Source organism: Pseudorasbora parva, chromosome 12 (genome assembly GCF_024679245.1).
Source record: "Pseudorasbora parva isolate DD20220531a chromosome 12, ASM2467924v1, whole genome shotgun sequence".
Lineage (NCBI taxonomy): Eukaryota > Metazoa > Chordata > Actinopteri > Cypriniformes > Gobionidae > Pseudorasbora > Pseudorasbora parva.
In genome coordinates, this window is record NC_090183.1 from 10,223,242 (window position 1) to 10,235,287 (window position 12,046).

At 36.1% G+C, this 12,046-nt stretch overlaps 2 protein-coding genes across 2 annotated transcripts in view; both read right to left on the reverse strand.

Annotated features, from left to right (window-relative positions):
- Window positions 1-222: 222 nt before the first annotated feature.
- Window positions 223-11,249, reverse strand: odad3 (outer dynein arm docking complex subunit 3). Its single transcript, XM_067458280.1, has 13 exons — window positions 11,085-11,249; window positions 10,646-10,758; window positions 10,468-10,545; window positions 7,217-7,396; window positions 6,582-6,683; window positions 5,337-5,462; window positions 5,013-5,135; window positions 3,932-4,078; window positions 3,683-3,843; window positions 3,415-3,571; window positions 2,130-2,276; window positions 1,860-1,944; window positions 223-477 (listed from the first exon to the last, which is right to left on the reverse strand). Exons 1-13 carry the CDS (start codon window positions 11,167-11,169, stop codon window positions 350-352), a joined length of 1,632 nt encoding a protein of 543 aa, XP_067314381.1. The 5' UTR covers window positions 11,170-11,249; the 3' UTR covers window positions 223-349.
- A 236-nt stretch (window positions 11,250-11,485) lies between these two features.
- The window catches only part of slc44a2 (solute carrier family 44 member 2 (CTL2 blood group)), a 33,740-nt gene continuing 33,179 nt past the window's right edge, over window positions 11,486-12,046 (reverse strand). Inside the window, exon 22 of the mRNA XM_067459037.1 lies at window positions 11,486-12,040. Coding sequence (XP_067315138.1) covers window positions 11,931-12,040 — 110 coding nt within the window. The 3' untranslated portion in view covers window positions 11,486-11,930. The remainder of the gene's footprint in view (window positions 12,041-12,046) is intronic.

Here is a 12,046-nt window from a genome sequence, read left to right on the forward strand (position 1 = left end):
CAAAAGCACATAATTGTCACTGACAATCAATAGATCCACAGGACATTTTTCAAATTCTGTGCTGAGAATGTATCTCAGCTTTATCTTCAACACAGGTGTCACATGTGTCATGTGAGAGCTGAGATCACCAGGTGTCACGTTAGAGTCATGAGTCGTCTGGCATGCAAGTAATCATGCAGAAACAATTCAAGCAGCTAAAACATTTATTAAAATCAAACTATATCAACTGAATAATTCATTTATTTTCGAAAGCATGAATGTGCAGACATATAGAAGGGAGATAAATCTTCTAGATGAAGCTACAACTCTGTCAAATGTTGATGAATTCACTCTCCGTGACTGGATAAGATCAGAGCTTGCCCTTCCTCTTTTTAATGCGAGTCTTCCTCTTGGTATTTGCGTCAATGATAGACTGCGACTGGTGCTTTAGGGTGACACGGGTGATGATATCACCCTCATCGCCACTGTCATCCTCGTCTGTTGACAGAAAAAACATGTAGGTGTGTAAGGTGTGTGCCACCTTTGTCTACCAAATGTAACAGTTCTGTTATTGTTCCCTGTACGTATGGATCAGCAGTATTCATAGTTCCAGTACCAGAAGGTCTGGTCACACGTAATTGTGATCAGGGCTTTAAGACATTAACAAATCCACCACCACTCTGTACACAAGGAGGATGAGCTTTTAACTAGCACACAGTGTACCCAGATAGAGGAATGGAACTAAATCCGAACTAAAACATGTGGCTGTTCCTTGAGTGCCCAAGATAAAGAAGAAAAAAAGAAAGAAAAAAAAGACAGTTTTGTTTTTACAGCAAAAACCTGATTCATTTTAATTCAGAAATAGGGTATATGTATGGAAGCCCATTTCCACCATGAGACAAAAATAATTTGATAAAAAGTAAATTATGGCAAACAATTTTAAATTATCAGGAAAAATCATAATCATTACAAAAAGTTAAAATAATGAGATGATGAGTCAAATATGGCATATAAATTAAAGTTTTCCGAAAATATCTTCTTCTTTTTTACATAAAGTTTAAATTATGAGATAAATAGTCAATTACGGGATACACATTTAAATATTTTTTTTATTTTTATTTTTACAAAAAGTTAAAATTAAGAGATACAAACTCAATTGTGGCATAGCATATTTAAATGAGCAAGAAAAGTCGTAATTATTACAAAAAGGTTGAAATTATGAGATTAAAAAGTCAGTTATGGCATAAACAAATGTTATCAACAAAAGTGATGATTTTTACAAAAAGTTGAAACTGTGATAAAAGTAAATTATGGCATAAAATATTGAAATGCTTAAGAAAAGTCATAATTATTACAAAAAGCTGAAATTATTAGATAAAAAGTCCATAATGGCATACAAATTTTAATTATCAGGAAAAGTCATAATTGTATCAAAAAGGTTGAAATTAGATCAAGTCAATTATGTAATAAGCAAATTTTATCAGGAAAAGTGATGATTATTACACAAAAAAATTTAATTATGAGAAAAGTCAACTATCGCATAAAAAACTGAATTATCAGAAAAAGTCAATGATTACAGAAATATTAAATTGTGATATAAAAAGTGACAAAAAGATAAGATTATGAGAAAAAGTTATAGTTATGACACACACACACACACACACACACACACACACACACACACACACACACACACACACACACACACACACACACACACACACACACACACACACACACACACACACAAACGTTATTGTTACAAAATGTATGTAATTTGACTTTTTATCTCATAACTATGACTTGGTATTTCACCAAAGCATGACTTTTTCTCATGAGGCAGAAATAAGATTCCATGGTGATATGGGCTAGTGTCTCACCATCAAAAGAGTCCTGTTTCTGGGCCTTATGCAACTGAATGCGCATGTTGTACTGGGGTAGTTTCCCTGCTATCCTAGAAGGGAACTGCAAGGGGCATGAAAAAACAACATTAAAATATTAGCAAGTTATTTTACAACTTACGAAAAAAATAAATATGACACATTCCTAAAGTAAAGAAAACAGTTCAAGAAACGTAATGTTTCACTAGTTACACGTCTTTAACAAGCCAAAGTACAATAACAGCAACTTGTCTAATCATTATTCCGCACCTCTTCTTCATCCATCTCCTTCAGGGTGCTTGCCAGATCTTTGCCATGTATTTCCTCCTTTAGCAGCATCTCTTTCTGCTCAACCTCAGACATCAGCAGAAGCACGTGTTCTTCTGAGTCTGCAGGCAGCTGTGGTGTCGGACCCTTCTGCCACAGACCAAGAGAAATACTCTGCTCAGTTACATACATTTCACGCATTCATCATTTGAATTTAAAAACGTCTCCTTAATCACTAACTACAGAGAAAACATCCCTGGTCACTTCTAAATAATATTTTTTAAAGCATTGTACTTAATTTTTACTCCAAAAAATAAAACAAAAACATTCTAATATGCTATAATTTTTAAGAAATTATTTTAGCAAGGACACATTAAAATGATCAGAAGTAATATATAATATTACAAAAGATTTCTATTCCAAATCAATTAAAATGTTCTATGAAAAACATGGTTTCTTCAAAAATAGTGCCCAGCACATCTGCCAACATTGAAAATAATAAGAAATATTTTTCAAGCATATTAGAAGGATCATGTGACACTGAAGACTGGAGTAATGATGAAAATCCAGCTTTACAATCACAGTAATACATTACTTTTAAAATATATATAAAACAGAAAAATTATTTAAAATGTAATAATATTTCACAGCATTAATGTTTTAGTGTATTGTCAATCAAACAGCATAAGTCAGTAGTATGGAGTACATACTAGTGTGATGTACTATGAACCATATTGTAACTTTCAGAATTTGCATACAAGAATTTAAAACTACACTGATTAAACTGCAACTGTATGTAGTATTAATGCTCATTTGACATAGGTTAGCCAAACAGAACAATGTATTTTTATAGACGTCTTAAATTTACTGAGGTATATAGTGTTTATTTAAAAGGTCAGAGAGATGGTGGAAAAGGTCAACTAAATTACAAACAAATGAAACTTATTGGTGCAAGAAGCCTTGACTAACATTATAAATGGGCCTTAGGGAAATAAAGTTTGAAATGACCTGTTTCTTGAAACGCAAAAACACATTCCTATTATTAACGGTTCACGAAAAGCCATGTTTTGTGGAGTATGTTTAGGCCCGGTTTCATAGACAGGGCTTAGGTTAAACCAGGATTTGGCCTTAGATCAACTTGGGCATTTAAGTCACTTTTATAAACATGCCTTAGAAAAATAATACGGGTGTGCATCTTGGGACAAAACAATGGCACTGACATATTTTAAGATATGACAGAGCAAATTGCTTTCAGTTGTAGGGGGTTTATGTATTTGACAATTAGTACCAGTGGCAAGTGCTGTAGTTTGTCACTGAGCTGCTGCACTCCTGCTTTGACAGCGTTTAGTGTATGTGTGAGTCTTTCCAGACTATCTTTAACTGCATCACGGCGCTGCTGCTCCTGCTGCAGGTGACGCTCACAATCCTGCAGCGTCTGTTGGTTGCTAAACAATCAAACAGAGGAAAATAAAGTTATGGTAAACTGTTAAAGTTACAATAACAGAGCAAGTTAAGTGATTTCATAGTACTATTCATACAGTCTACAATGCTCTCACCTTGAGTGTTCAGTTTCTCGTGAGTATTTCATTTCCTGAAGCTCAGTCTTCAGTGTATTCCTCGCTTCCTTCAGTTGAAGCAGCATTTTCTCATTTTCTGCCTTCATCTTCTCCAAATGTTCCTGTGTTTCTCTCTGAGAGATAAACCTGTCCACTATTTCCTATTACAAGAGAAACCATGAATAAACATGGCTTAACACAAGAAAAGGATTAATCTATATACACTGAACTCGGTTTAATGTAACTCACCCGTGAGTCTGTGACTCCAGTGGCATCTTTAATGCTCTGGAAAGCTTTCTCAAAAGTAGAGGTGGCTTCCACTTCTTCTCCCACTCCATTGGCACTGTGCTGGGCCTCGCTGCTCAGCTCATCGGGGTGCATGGCCGCCCACTGGGGCTAGACGTGAAAGGCGGAAGGGGAATGGAGGGAAGATGGCTGAATTAACTTGAAAAAATCATGCTTAGGTACTTTTGGCCAGGCAGAGAACAGTCAAAAGGTTTGGAATACTTAGAATGTTTTTGAAAGTTTTGCCTCTTATGCTCTTCAAGGCTACATTTATTTAATCAATGATACAGTAAAAACAGTAATACTGTGAAATATAATTAGTAAATTACTGGTTCTGGTATGGTACGGTATGGTTCTGTTCTGGGCAAGAACTCCCAGCGCATCCATGCAGCCTAGCATGGATAAGAGCAATTATCAATAATGGTTATTATCAGAGTTAAAAATATGAATAGTTTTGTGGAAACTGTGAGTGTCTTTATGGTCAATTTTTAATACATTAAACAGATCCTTGCTAAAACATATATATACAGTATATTTATATATAAAAATATATAGCAAAAGCACTTTTGACAGTGATAATAATTAAAACTGTTACTTGAGCACCAAATCAAAATGATTTCTGAAAAATCATGTGACACTGAAGACTGGAGTAATGATGCTGAAAGTTTAGCATCACCGACAAGTTATAAAATAAAATAGAAAACAGTTATTTTAAATTGTATTCATATATTTAAAAAATAGTATTGTGTTTCTAACCATATAAATGCAGCTTTGGTGAACATAAGAGACTTCTTTCAAAGACATTACAAAATCATAATTATTCTAAGCTTTTGAGCCATAGTGTATATACTACTTATATATAATTCAAATGACTTTTTTTTATTTGTTTGTTGTGAGCTCAGCAGTATGCTAACACCAAGCTCTTAACAACAATTGTGAGTCCTGTCTCCTGTGCTCTTAACATGAGAAGTGCTATTAGTATGACATATTTTTATGCTTATTAGAGTATCGTATTGTTAGCTGATGTGTGATGGATCATGCTCACTCTTCTCTTCATCCTCTCTGCCTGAGCCATCCTCTCCACCGCCTGCTTCTTGTAGCGAGAGAGGATTTTATCTCGCTCTCTGCGCTCTCTGTACACCTGCTCCTCCTGAAGCTGCAGCTCAGCCTGGACACACACACACACACACACACACACACACACACACACACACACACACACACACACACACACACACACACACACACACACACACACACACAGCTCTGTCATACTATCAGCATTACTTGTACAAACTTTACCTAGGCATATTAACACATATATTCGCTATATTATTACATTTTTTAATAATTCATTAAATGTCTTTACCTTGGCTGCATCCTTTGACATGTGTGCGTCGCTGTTCATGACCTGTAGTTCTTTGAGCACTTGTGTCTGTCGGTTGATCTCTGCCTCCATGCTGTCCAGCTTTGGCTGAAATGTAAGACTGTCTTCCTGAAGAAACAAAACAGGATAATCATAAATGTTTTTTTACCATGCTGTTCAAAAGTTTGGGGTTGCTTATCTTAAAAGGAAAGTTCTCCCAAAAATGAAAATTCTCTCATTTATTCGAAATCTGTAAGACTTTTGTTCATCTTCAGAAAATAAATTAGAATTTTTTTTATGAAATCAGAGAGCTTTCTCTCCCACCATTGACAATCTATGCAACTACCACTTTCAAGCCCTAGATAAGTAGTGAAGACATCATAAAAGTAATCTATGTGACTCCAGTGGTTTAATCTCAATTTCATGAAGCATCACAAGTCCTTAGTTTGCGCAAAAAAAACACAGAATTTACCCCTTGATTTACAAAATATTAATCTCCTGCATGTCTGGACTCTTACGGCAACACAACACGCATGTGATGTGATGATATTGTAAACGTGCGTTGGAGATTAATATTTTGTTAACAAAGTGGTAAATTCAGTTTTTTGTAGCAAACTAATGCTGCTTTAGCGTGCTATCAGAATTATCGTAAATACAAGTTTCCTAGGTAAAAATTACACATGAAATACTGCTGTAACTGGGATGATTTATTAGTTTCTTAAAAAAAAAAATGTGTTTGTCAACTCTACCAGTATTTTACAGCATCAGGAGGTTTTTGCTCGTTTTGATTTAAAAAATGTCTTCATTTTAAACAGCTAGATCGTCTTGTCTAGTCATTAAAATAGTGCATATTTACATATATGAATAATCATTTGTAGTGCATTGTATGTTTTATAATAGCCTGCATTTGGCCGAAATGACAGAATCGGCAGAATCTGGATAGCGTCATAAATGTTTATTTGGTTGTCAGTGTATGTGCATATGGGACCCTGGATAAGTCGCACAGGTATATTTGTGGCACTAGCCAGCAATACATTATATGGGCCAAAAAACATTAGGATATTAAGTAAAGGCGATGTTCCATGAAGATATTTTGTAAATTTCCTACTGTAAATATATCAAAAATTTATTATTAGTAGTAATATGCATTGCTTAGGACCCCCCCCCCCCAGCCCCATTAATGTGGGTTTTTTTGTGTGCTGTGTCAGTTTGTTGATGAATCTTGTTCATCTATTCTTTCTCAGATACCTGTAGGTGCTCCTTCAGTTTCAGGTATCCTCGCATTATGTGCTCTGCCTCATGATATTTCAGCTGCGTTTTCTCCAACCGGTTTTCCAGAATGCGCATTTTCTATACAACAAGCACACAAGTTCATTCATTTTCTTGTTTGAACTAGCATTTAATTGCGCTCAGTATTTAATCAGTACAAGGTGTAAACACTCAATTTACCACTAATCATGTCTGAGAGGAGGATGAAAGACTTGATAGAAGGAAGAAGAGAATTTATGTAGGAAGAAGGAAACCTTATTAACCCTTACGCTTAGGGAAACCTACTGGCTTTCTTTTCTCTACTGTAATTTTTCAGTATGGTATGCAAAATATCTTATTCATGAATGCAATGCAAAAAAAAATGTTTAAATTGCATAATATGGTTTTGAACGGAATAATATCCATCCGGATAGTTTAAAAAAAAAAATTACAGTAAGGAGAAATTGGGTAAAAAATTGCTATGACAGTGAAAAAAGGGCTTAATTTTCTTAACGCTATTTTTACTTTTGATTTTGGAAGGAAATATTAATAATAATCAGGACAACTCTTACGTTTTGAGATTCACCAGTGTTCAACAAAATGCCCCCAATCCCCTCCAAAAAATGTATTTCTACCTTTTCCGCCACCTCTTGTTTTTCGTTGTCAGGCAGAGGGCTTCTGTTCTGTGGCTTCATGCTCTGGTTCTGGAGCTTCAAGTCCTCTGAACGCTGCCTCTGTGTCTCAGTTGTGTGTTTCATGGCATTCAGCTTCTTCATTTTATCACACACTTCCTTTTGCAGCACCGTCTGAGCTGACTGCACAAAAACACTTTCTGTCAACCACAAATGATATGCAGGTGATTCTGTAACCAAGGGCAATTTGGCTAATATCAGAAGTGAAAAAGGGTGTAAAAAACAGCTTTTACTTTTTATGTACACTGATTCTTAAGATAAGAGGAAAAAAAACATATTCTAAACACAAAAGCCTAATTTATGTTAAAAAGGAAGAATATCAACAAAATAAATTAAATTCTAAATTAATTTAGTATACTCAGGATATATATATATATATACAGGTCCTTCTCAAAAAATTAGCATATTGTGATAAAGTTCATTATTTTCCATAATGTAATGATAAAAATTAAACTTTCATATATTTTAGATTCATTGCACACCAACTGAAATATTTCAAGTCTTTTATTGTTTTAATACTGATGATTCTGGCATACAGCTCATGAAAACCCCAATCTAAAAAAAAAAGCATATTTCATCCGACCAATAAAAGAAAAGTGTTTTTAATACAAAAAAAGTCAACCTTCAAATAATTATGTTCAGTTATGCACTCAATACTTGGTCGGGAATCCTTTTGCAAAAATGACTGCTTCAGTGCGGCGTGGCATGGAGGCGATCAGCCTGCGGCACTGCTGAGGTGTTAGGGAGGCCCAGGATGCTTCGATAGCTGCCTTAAGCTCATCCAGAGTGTTGGGTCTTGGGTCTCTCAACTTTCTCTTCACAATATCCCACAGATTCTCTATGGGGTTCAGGTCAGGAGAGTTGGCAGGCCAACTGAGCACAGTAATACCATGGTCAGTAAACCATTTACCAGTGGTTTTGGCACTGTGAGCAGGTGCCAGGTCGTGCTGAAAAACCAAATCTTCATCTCCATAAAGCTTTTCAGCAGATGGAAGCATGAAGTGCTCCAAAATCTCCTGATAGCTAGCTGCATTGACCCTGCCCTTGATAAAACACAGTGGACCAACACCAGCAGCTGACATGGCACCCCAGACCATCACTGACTGTGGGTACTTGACACTGGACTTCAGGCATTTTGGCATTTCCTTCTCCCCAGTCTTCCTCCAGACTCTGGCACCTTGATTTCCGAATGACATGCAAAATTTGAGCAACAGTCCAGTGCTGTTTCTCTGTAGCCCAGGTCAGGCGCTTCTGTTGCTCTTTCTAATTTCAAAAGTGGCTTGACCTGGGGAATGCGGCACCTGTAGCCCATTTCCAGCACACGCCTGCGCACGGTGGCTCTGGATGTTTCTACTCCAGACTCAGTCCACTGCTTCCGCAGGTCCCCCAAGGTCTAGAATCGGACCTTCTCCATAATCTTCCTCAAGGTCCGGTCACCTCTTCTCGTTGTGCAGCGTTTTTTGCCACACTTTTTCCTTCCCACAGACTTCCCACTGAGGTGCCTTGATACAGCAGTCTGGGAACAGCCTATTCGTTCAGAAATTTCTTTCTGTGTCCTGAAATTTCTTACCCTCTCGCTTGAGGGTGTCAATGATGGCCTTCTGGACAGGGTCGGGTCGGCAGTCTTACCCATGATTGCGGTTTTGAGTAATGAACCAGGCTGGGAGTTTTTAAAAGCCTCAGGAATCTTTTGCAGGTGTTTAGAGTTAATAAATTGATTCAGTTGATTAGGTTAATAGCTTGTTTAGAGAACCTTTTTATGATATGCAATTTTCTTTTTTTTTTACACAGAGAAGGACCTGTTTTGATTTTTAAGTCTGATGGTTGACAAGTGCTCTCAAAAAGAATGTATATAATATGATTTAATATGTTTTTTGCATACATGGAACTTTTCTAATGCTGTTTCATGATTCTGTTTACATACAGTCAGGTCCATAAATATTGGGACATCAACACAATTCTAATCTTTTCGGCTCTATGCACCACCATAATGGATTTGAAATTAAACACACAAGATGTGCTTTAACTGCAGAGTTTTAGCTTTAAAAGTGGGAGGCACATACACCAACTATTGTAATTCCTACACCGTTCACCTTATTTGGATGTTAGTACTCTCAAATTAAAGCTAAAGGTCTGCAGTTAAAGCATGTATTGTTCGTTTCATTTCAAATCCATTGTGGTGGTGTATAAAGCCAAAAAGATGAGAATTGTGTCAATATCCCAATATTTATGGACCTGACTGTATACTGTATATTTGGCCCCAGCTGGACCTTTGTCTACACCATCAGTGTTTGTCAACACTATCAGTATTTTACACCGTCAGGAGAAGGTTTTTGCTCGTTTTGATTTAAAAAATGTATTTTTCAGTTTATGGTGTAAAAATGTTTAAACATCAGTGGAACTATTATATTACCAACGTTAGCATATTATGTATTACTTACCTAAGAACATTTCTGATATATGTTTAATATTAAAAGGAGGGAGGAAAATTAAGGAATTTAGGAACTGGGCAATGAATTTTATAACTTAGCTCCTTTACTGAACACCAGGGACATGCAGAGAGTTATTCAGGGGTAGGAGTATAAAAGTAAAAAGGGGGCAATATGTATAATATATTGAGAGCTTTTAACAGACCTATGGCCATCTAAAGCACTTTACACATCACCTCACATTCACCCATTCAAACACCGACGGCATCAGCCATGCAAGGTGCCATTCAGCTGGGGTTAGGTGTCTTGCTCATGGGCACCTCGAAAATTGGTCAGGTGGAACCGGGGATTGAACCCCAACCTTCCGGTTTGCAGACAACCTGTCCTACATGAACCACTGAGCCACTGCTGCCCATCTGGCAGTATCCATTGAGTATAATCTGTGTGTGCGCGCACTCTGCACATGCCTACTGAACAGCAATATTACATAACTTAAGACTTTACACTGTTTTTGGATAGATTCAATTAAATTAGCATGTTTTTAGTGTGTCTGACAGAGTTGGCACAAATTAAGTTATAGCGTGAATGAATAATCATTTTTTTTAAAAATATTTAGAAATAAGTCTGTTCCTTACATGGTTCATACCCTAAATATATATTTTTTAATAATGTAGTGTTTCTTTTTATTTTTAACATCTACATCATTTTTGGTCCCTTATCTCAAGAATCAGTGAGTATCTGAAATAAAGGTTCATTTAACCCCACCTTCACAGACATGTTCCTGAATGAAGCTTTCTCTATCCCCCGGCCTTGAAAAACATCCTTGATCGCTTGTTCATCTCCCTGGACACCATGACCAATATATGCATCAATACACTTATACTTTAAATGATATAGTTGTATTTTAACATTACGTATCATATGTGTGTTATTGATGTCTGACCTCAGCCTGTTTCTTGTACAAATTTTTATTCTCTTGTCTCAGCTGAAGGATGGTTTCTCTGTTCTTCTTGATGGCAGACTGAGAGCTTTCAAAATACGCGCTTCTGTCGCCCTCTAGTGGACAGAGGAAAAAAATTCCGCGAAGTTGAGTATAATCTGTCATGCAATATTGATTTTCTGTAGACAATTGTATTGAGCTCTTTAAAATTAATATAAGGGTAAATTAACGTTAAACAGTTACAGAAATAACTCTGCTATTCAATAGCTAAGTTAAAGGCTGACATTATAACACAACATTGCCATACTTAAGAATAATATAAACAATGAAAATACTTATTACTCCACTAACGTTACCTCCGCAATATTACTGAATATTTAAGCAGGTTTTATGTTAACTGTTTCAGCTTAATTGACACAGTTTCAAATCTAAAAGAACTTACCCAAAAGTTGAATTTTTCTTTGGAGCTCCGACATTTTATCATGGATAGGGTGCTTGATGCCCCCTGAGACATACGTGCCAGGCATTTTTATGAATATTTATTATTTTGAGGTTTATATTATGATTTGAAAGGAGATTTCTGTCTCCTTTACCGCCGTTGCCAACAGCCTCCTCGTTTGTGTCTAAACACGTTGCCTAGCAACTGAACTTGTAGCTGGACGTTGGCTCATGAATATTAATTAAGTTACGTACCTTTACGCTCTATGAAATTGGACATTACGTGCATGACCTAATTTATATTTATTAGCTTTTCCTCCCAGGTCACATCCCAGAATTATTCACACTCAGAAACAAACTGGTAGAAAAATTGAAAAATGACTACGTCACATGGACGCATTGAAAAACACTGCAGCAATTTTTTATTGTAATAAAACGAGTGGCTTCCATTATATTCAAAAACATTAAACGTTGTCAGATGGTTATAAACAATGGTTATCGTTATTGTAACGAAATATATAAATTTTAAACGTAAACACTGTAGAGGATACAATTGAAGTTATCCAGTAACACATTATTAGATATTCAAATTAGAATGAGAACATTTAAATATATAGTTGTTCCTATTCTAATAAAGCATAATATATACAAAAAATGACAACACAAAATAATACACAATAATCTGTAATTAGCAAAAGCAAAAATGTGAAAAAACTGCTTTGTAACACTTGGCTGTAATGATGTGGCATCATTTACTTGAGCCAGAGCTGAGCCATGAAATCAGTGCAATTATGGCAGGTCTCTCTTTTTCTGTCCCTACAATTCTTTCTATCAATCTTTTTATCTTGTCCTAGTCCACTGTTTTCACGCCCTCATTGGACTTCTTGAGGATGGACAGCAGTCTCTCTGGCATGAAGTATGGTCTGTCCACTGTGCCATCATTGCGTTCAAGATCCTCCACTGTTG

What these genes read in the sequence shown, in the direction of transcription:
- odad3 (XM_067458280.1), bottom strand. Translation starts at nt 11,169, where the DNA reads ATGCCTGGCACGTATGTCTCAGGGGGCATCAAGCACCCTATCCATGAT. An exon ending in TGTACAAGAAACAGGCTGAG is followed by an intron (nt 10,546 to 10,645) that starts GTCAGACATCAA and finishes CATGGTGTCCAG; the next exon opens with GGAGATGAACAAGCGATCAA. An exon ending in CAGAGAGGATGAAGAGAAGA is followed by an intron (nt 4,079 to 5,012) that starts GTGAGCATGATC and finishes TTTCACGTCTAG; the next exon opens with CCCCAGTGGGCGGCCATGCA.